This window comes from Antechinus flavipes, chromosome X (genome assembly GCF_016432865.1).
Source record: "Antechinus flavipes isolate AdamAnt ecotype Samford, QLD, Australia chromosome X, AdamAnt_v2, whole genome shotgun sequence".
Taxonomy (NCBI): domain Eukaryota; kingdom Metazoa; phylum Chordata; class Mammalia; order Dasyuromorphia; family Dasyuridae; genus Antechinus; species Antechinus flavipes.
Window position 1 is genome coordinate 1,117,059 of NC_067404.1, and position 8,295 is coordinate 1,125,353.

General features: G+C 32.0%; 1 protein-coding gene across 1 annotated transcript in view; it reads left to right on the forward strand.

The window, feature by feature from the left end:
• Window positions 1-8,295, forward strand: part of LOC127542761 (transcriptional regulator ATRX-like) — a 167,851-nt gene that overhangs the window by 76,675 nt on the left and 82,881 nt on the right. The window contains 1 exon segment of the mRNA XM_051968551.1: window positions 1,954-2,073. Coding sequence (XP_051824511.1) covers window positions 1,954-2,073 — 120 coding nt within the window.

Below are 8,295 nucleotides of genomic sequence, written 5' to 3' on the forward strand. Positions count from 1 at the left end.
TCCTTTTATTTTTCATGTTTTTGGTTTCGTTTGACTGATTCTTGATGTCTCAATGAATCATTCATTTCCATTTGCTTAGTTGTGATTTTTAATGAGTTATTTTCTTCATGACCTTTTGTTACTTCTTTTTGTATATGTCCAATTGAGGTTTTTAAATGAGTATTTTGATCTATCGATTTTTTCCATTTCACAAATTTTTTTACTAGTTATTATCTTTTTCCAAATCATAAATCCTAGTTTCCTGGGAATTCTTTACCTTTTCCATTTCACATTTCAGGGAGGTATTTTCTTTTTCAAATCTTTCTTTTAATGAGTAGTATGCCTTTTTCATACTCTCCTGTAGAGCTTCTCTTTCCTTTCCCCATTTTTCTTCTAGTTCTCTTTTAAGATCTTTTATAAGTTCTTTTAGAAGAGCCTTGTGTGGTGGGGACCAGGTTGTATCCCCATTTTGGGTTTTTTTTCTGGAGATTGTTTGCAATTGGTCTCCATAGGGTGGGAAATTTGTTCTCTTTCAGTATCATTCCCTTTTTATATTTAGAGCTCGTTTTGCTCTTTTTGCTCATTAAAAAACAAAACCAAACAAACAAACAAAAAAAAAAAAGCCCTTGGCATCTGCCTTCAGAGCAAGGGGATTCTCAGGTTCCGCTACAGATAAGGGACAGACAGACACTGGCCGTCCTGCCACGCTGCAAAGAGTGACCCCTTTACAGGAGTGTGATTGCTCTGGGAAGAGCGGCTACCCTGGCGTGTGTGGCTGAGCAGCAGAACAGACCTCCTTTTGCTTTTGGCCAATTCTGCTTTTAAAATAATTGTTTTCTTTAGCAAATTCTCACCTTTGTGTGGCCAGTTCAATCTTTTTCCTTAAGCTGTTGATTTTTTTCCTTATTTTTCTTTACTTTTCTTGATTTTTTAAAAACCTTTTTTGATTTTCTCTCTTTCTCTCTCTATTTCTGTCTCTCTTTTTCTTCTCTCTCTCTCTCTCTCTCTCTCTCTCTCTCTCTCTCTCTCTCTTTCTTTCTCTCTCTCTCTCTCTCTAATAGGAGTTACAGTCATGCTATTTGACAAGGCAAAAAACAAAGGAAACTACATTATAATGAATGGAACAAAAGGCAGCAAACAAATTGAATTGGTCCAAATGGCTTGGTACCAAAGTTTATTATGAAAATACTATTTGAGCTATGAAGAGACATACACTAGTAACCCAGGAATGATGGAAGACTTTAGTATCCCTCATTTAATGGTGTGAAACAGCAGAAAAAGAAAAGAGGAATTTGGACTGATTTGGACTGTAATTAAGAAATATTCATACAGATGCAGGAACATTCAGTGCATCCCACAGAATCAATATTTGTCTTATCACTGGACGTCAGTGATTCTGGGAGACAAAATGAGGTTAATGATTTTGCAATTCTAGTTTACTTACAACTAATTGACAAGTCAAGACACCACACCGATTAGGGAATATCCTTAATTTTCTAAGAAGACAAATAACTATTTTCAGTTCTGTGTAGTAAGTTCTGTTCCAGAGTTTGCATGACTTAACAGTCTCAGGACTTTACTCTTCTCATGAAGAGGGAATATTCTTTAGTTGAGCTCCAAGGCCATATTCTTTTAACATTGTTATTACTATTAATACTTTTCAGGTAATTTTGAAAGTATATGTGGAATCCAGGTATAAGATTTCATTAAAGTTTAGGCATACAGATAGTAGTAAGTGGAAAAGAAAGTGAAAAAGTATAAGCCCATAAGCAATATCCACTGAATCACAAAAATTTAGAATAATTAACAGATGAATAAACTTTATTGAAATTGTAAACCTAATATTATTCCATGGATTAAAAATGATTTCTATAAATTCCAAATATTCTTTTACTTTTCAGATTAAAGCATAACGATATTTATTTTGTTTTCTTGTTTCTTAGGAAGACCAATATACTTTTCGAATCTAGGCAGTTCTCCAGACTGATGTAAAGATTTTATTTCAGATTCTGATGTTAAAATTTTGGAATATTCTGGGAAAATGATACTTCTTTTTGAAGTTCTTAAAATTGCAGAGGAACTTGGAGATAAAGTGTGAGTAATATGCTACATTACTTGGAAAACTAAATTTTCTTCTGAGTATGACTTTCATATCCTTCTACAAGAGTATTTTAAGTTTACATTTAATTTTTTATACTTCCGTCTTCTAAAGAAAGCTCATTTTGGTAAGGGTTTCCTGTCTCAAATATATCTCGGAGGAATATTTTGGATGCAAGTCTTTCTTGATCAGAAAATAGAAAAGATTTTTTTCCCTTTTCTTTTAGGAAGTAATTTCTTTTAAAATTAGCTAAACATTGATTCTCTTTTTTAAAAAAAAAAGTCTAAAGAACCATCACACATAAACATCATGTTTTATATATATTTTAAAGTTCTCCACAGCACTTAAGCAGCATGGTGTTTTGCTAAAGCTCAGATTCATTAAATAAATAGAAAGAAAAATGAATCTAAGCAGCAGTATGCCACTTTTTTGTCAGATTAGTAAAATTATCTATTAAATATTCATTTTTGATCAAAATTTTAGTTAATATCATGTATTCAATTTGAGAAAAGTCCATAATAAAAAAAACTAAATAGAATTGGCTTCAAATTTGATATTTGAAATTGGATGTCCCTAAAGTTCATTTAATTGAAATACTAAAAAAGGGGGCATAGAAACCATATTATCTCAACACATGCAGAAAGATTAGAAGGCATAGGAAGAAATGGAGCTTTCCTTAAAATGATCAGTATGCAACTAAAATGTTTGACAAACATCTGTAGAGAAGATAAGCTTGAAGCCTTCTTGTTGAGATAAAGGGTGAAGCAAAGATACTCCTAACAACCACTATTATTCACTATTTTCCTAGAAATACCATTATAAGAAGACTAGAATAAAATGAAAGGGGTTAAAATAGGCTGTAAGAGAAGAAAATCAACCCACTCTGCAGATCATATGATGGTATACTTGAAGAATCTCCCAGAATCAAATTAAAATTTTGAAATAATGAATAATCCTAGAAAAATTGCAGGGCACAAAATAAGCCACTTTAAATTACTAGTATTTCTACATATTGAACAAGCAACAAGAATGGAGAATTGAGAATATCAGCTGGTAATGTGAAGTACCTTAGGAATGTACCTACCAAGACAAACTGTATGAACACAGAAAACATGTTTTTCAAACAAATAGTGTGGGAAATAGTTGGGAAAGTCTTTTTGCTTATGATAAGACAAGTCAGTACAGTTTTTAAAAAAAGATAACTACCTAATTAATTCTAAATTAATTCAGTGTTCTACCAAAGTGCAAAACTTTTAGGTTTTTGAGCTAAAAAAAAATCTGAAAGAAAGGTCGAGTGTTAAGGGAATTCATATTTAAATAGCAGCTAAATGGCCATCAATTAAATATATAATTGAAAAAGTTCCAAGATGTATTTGGAGAATCTGTTTTTCTAGGCATTTTGGCTATGTAACATTTATTTGAATAAATTTCAGATTTGAAATACGGTTTTTAAGGAAGAATAAATATTTAATGAAACTTGATTTTGTGTGCATGTCCAAGATATCTTAATAATTATTCTAGTATATTGGATGTTTTTGACTGCAGTGTAAATAGTCTCATTTCAATATGTAGGTAAAGGAAAATAGTTTTGAAATATTATTATCGTTTGGATGGTTCTACAAGTGCACAGTCAAGAAAAAATTGGGCCAACGAGTTTAATGATGAAACCAATGTGAGGTGGGTAATTTTTCATTTCCTTTCTCATCTAGGTTGCAGTTTATCCATGCAGAGAGACCATTTTTTCTGTTATGTTCATGTTTTTTTCCTAAAATGTTTTTATTAATGATTTTATCTGATACTTAGTGTGCATTTCTTGAACAATTTTCAGTCAACCCACATATAGTAGTTAGCTGCTTGGAGTTCTGTTCAGCCATCCAGCAATTTTTTTTCCATAATTTTCCAATTTTTGTTTTTGTCTTTTTTGCTGCCAGCAAAAGAGCCGATTCAGAACTTTGTCCAAGAAAGTCATTCCTTAATAGTTAGAATTGCATAAGTGAAAGCTTATGGTTTAAGAAAACATGAAATATCTTGTTGGAAAAACTGACTTGAAAAATAGTACAAGGAGCAATAACTTTAAAATTAGTGAAAAACCTAAAAGTAAAAAAGATAAAGATAAAGATAAGTAAAAAAGTAAAAAACCTATAAGAAAAAAGCCCAAGAAAATATCAAGGAGTATTGCCTCATTATTGTTCTATTTTCATGGATTTCAATCAGTTCTAGACACTGTCATGTTAACATCAGTCAACTGTGCTAACATTATATCCTGTCAATACTTTCCACCATTTCCCCTTAAAATGTCTATTTTTGTTAACAAACAAGCCTTCAAAGACATAAGAAGAAATGGTTGTTTCCTTAATTTTTTGAGTGTAGTTCTCTAAAATCTGAGTCATTGTTATTTGTAGTAAAAATAAAGTAGCAATCCTTTAAATAAAAAATAAGTCAAGTATTTTCATGCTTTTTTGCTATTTGATCTAGTGCAAGGAATATTAATTACAGGAATGAGAAAGGGAAGGAAAAGAAATTGAGAAAATTACCTGGGAAAAATAATAAAACCAATGTGTTTTGCAGGTGACATTATGGTTTCCTTAGTGAAATGGTTTCCATGACATAGCAGGACATAAAATAATTTCACATACCCCTGGTATTTGTATTTGTTAACATTGTATCTGTTAACTAGGTAGCTGAAAAACAGCTTCATTCAAAATGACTACAAACACTACAAGCTCAAGATCTTCATGATCACAGAACAAGACATTCATTAATAATGACAAAGGTGTAATTAAATGTAATTGAAGAAGTAAATTATTCAAATAATAAAACTGATATCACCTATATTTATTTATTCACTGCTCTATTGACTAACCTCATAAAAGAGCTATTTTATAGATCTAGAAAATAACAATAATGAAATTCATTTAGAGATAAGGTCAAGTGTCTCAGTGGATTTTAATGAAAGAAAAAAAAGAATGGGAAGCGATGACATTTTAGCAGCATTAGTTCTAACTAGTCCAAAATGTGGTAATCCTGAGATAGACTTTGTTTTAGTTAAGAAATAGAAGGTGGATAGTAGATAGTGATAGAAATAATAAAACTTGGCACCTGTATTGTGCTTCTCCATAGGTTTGCAGAATGCTTATAGGTATAATCTCATTTAATTCTAATGTTAAATTTATTACAGCCTGAGAGAGATTAGGAGATTAGGAGACACTTAACTTGTAAGTATCAGGGGCAGAGTTTGAACTCTGTTTTTTCTAAGCTTAGAACAATCTGTCCGCTTAGAACAGTGGCTCAGTTAGGTAGATACAGGTTTTTTTCTAAGAGAGAGAAGTAATGAATCCTGCCTGCTGGACTTTCTATTGAATAAAAAATGCTGAAAAAACTTCACAGGAGTATGGCAGAAATTAAGATACTATCAAGATAAATTCCAAATAAACATGTAAGCTAAATATGAAAGGTCATATGATGACAAAATTAAATTATGAAGGGAAAAATTACTTTCAACCTACTGATGCAGTGAAGCTTATCAAGAATTATCAACGAATACCTTGAATAATTGTGTAAAATTAATTTTTTCATAAACAAAACCAATGAAACTACAATTAGAAGGGAAGCAAGTAATTAGGAATCTTTTTTATAGAAAAAGTTTTTTTTTTTTTTTAATGACATTATATGTTGTTGTTTCAGCCCTGTCTGGCCTTTAGTGACTAGATTTGGGGTTTTATTGACAAAGATAGAGCAGGGATTTGCCATTTCTTTTTCTAATGCATTTTACAGTTTAGGAAAATGAGGCAAACAGAGAAGTATGGGTAACATAGCTAAGAATTGCCTGAGGCCCCATTCAGGTCTTCCTGATTCCAAAAACAATGAACTAATTATTTGCTCTTTCCAAGATTTTTAAGAAAAAAAATTTTTTACTGTTGTAGCTAAATGGAAAAAGAATTTGAACCTACAGTTCTCAAGTGAATAAATCCAGATCGTACAAATATTTACCTCAATAATAGCGAAAGAAATGCAAAATAAACAATTGCAAGTTTCTCCTCTACCTCTTGGATTGGCAGAGATAATAATAAAAAGAAAAATGACAAATATTGGAAAATATGTAAAAACGTGGATTATGGTTTTGCTACTAAATCTGTAATTTCATCGAGCGAGACACTCTTGAATTCCATGAGAAATTCATGCTTTTTAAAACATGGGATAGGAAAGGGCATTTTAAACAATGACTGAATTGTACAATCCTTTGATTCAGTTATGTTGTTTTACTTTTTTTTTTATTTGACTTGTAGGGAAATTTTCTTTGTAAGCAAATATGTTACAAGAGTTTTCTGTTTCTGTTTTAATTTTTTCCTCCTCCTTTCATTAGTAATTGAGATGTTAGAAGAAAGTAAAAACTTATTAAATAAATTTTAAAATATGTTAATAAGAGAGTACTGATTAAATGTTAGTGTATCTTTTCTTTTATATTTTGAAGTGTTGTTTTTACCTGACATATTCAGACTACCTTAGGTTATTTGACTATATGTTTCTCTCTGGACAACAGGGGAATGAACATAAGTATTTTCTGCCTCATAAAGACACTGTTTCATAGCATATTTATTAACTTTATAAGCATAATCTTTTACGAGACTAGTCACTTTTTTCTTATTAAATTTCAGGGGCCGCCTGTTTCTTATTTCTACCAAAGCGGGGTCTCTTGGAATTAATCTGGTCGCTGCTAATAATCATCTTTGATGCTTCTTGGAATCCACCCTATGATATTCAGAGTATATTCAGGGTTTATTGCTTTGGTCAAAAATAACCTGTCTTCGTCTATAGATTTTTAGCCCAGATTTTTTTTATGTAACAAAATTGAAAGTACAACAAGTTTGAAGCTAGTAAGCCACTATGGGTGCATTGACATTCCATTATTTGAATACAGACAGCTTCATATTTTCTCTAAATACCCAAGCCGATCTCCAAATATGTCCATTGGTCACAATAATTATCTGCTCCTAATTAATTTCACAAACATGTACACATAAACAAACCCATACACAATGTATATGTTGTGTATACACACACACACACACACACACACACATATGTATATGAAATATAGCAGGAGACTTGCTAGTCATTGGGAAGCCCTAGGATGTCAAAGAGAAGCTTCTCTCAACCCCTTCTCTCCATGACTTCACATGTCATGGTGCAGACAGCAGCTCTGTTGTTTGAATTATATGATGTTGGCAGCAATCAGTGCTGAGGGAGCCTGGAAAAGATCTCTAGCAGAAGATGGAATTGAAGCTGAAACTTAGGGACAAAGAAGGTGCATATTTCAGACATAAGGGACAATCAGTAGAAAGGCACTTGCACTTGGTTGGGAAATGGAAATGTGAGCAAGGGATGGTAGATATCACTATCACTGAGTCAGTGTAAGTGAAAGGGAGCAAAACGTATGAAGTGTGAAAAGATAGAGAAGAACCTAAGCTGTAGGATTTTGTATCCTAGGGCTAATAAGGAACTGTTAGAATTTATTGAATGTCGATATGACAGATAGATCTATGCAGAGGAATAACTAGTGGAAAAGGACTCATTTAAAATAAATAAGAGAATATACCCACTATATACACAAGTATGAATGCGCCTCACGCTTTCCTAACTCTTAAAAATCTACTATGTTCTTTGAATTCTCATTCAAGCATTGGGGTGGAAATGAAAACAGTCTGCCTTAATCTATATTCAGAGTCCATATTTCTTTCTCTGGATGCAGATAGCATTTTCAATATGTCATCAATGTTTTGGATCAAAGTATTGAAGAGAGATGAATGCATCACAGGCAATCCCACCAATGTTATTGTATTATGTACAGTGTTGTCCTGGTGATTTTACTTTGCATCTGTTCAAACAAGTTTTCCAGGTCTCTGAAACTCTATAGTTTCTTATTTTCCCATCGTATTCTATTATAATCATATACCATGAGTTGTCATCATTACCAGATCTCTTTATTTTTCTCAGTCCTAATTTCTTTTCCACTTGTCTGCTGCCTTTGAAAATGATGGCACACACAGACATCAAAAAAGGCTTTTAATATAGGTAAGTTGACACCAAAAAAAGAGAAATGTACTTTGGAAGGTTGGGCAGCATTGTCAAATGCAGCAGAGAGAGAATTAATGTCTTTTCCCTTTTTGTTTGGATTCATCTTTCACATCCTAACTCATGTGAAAAATACGTTTAACATA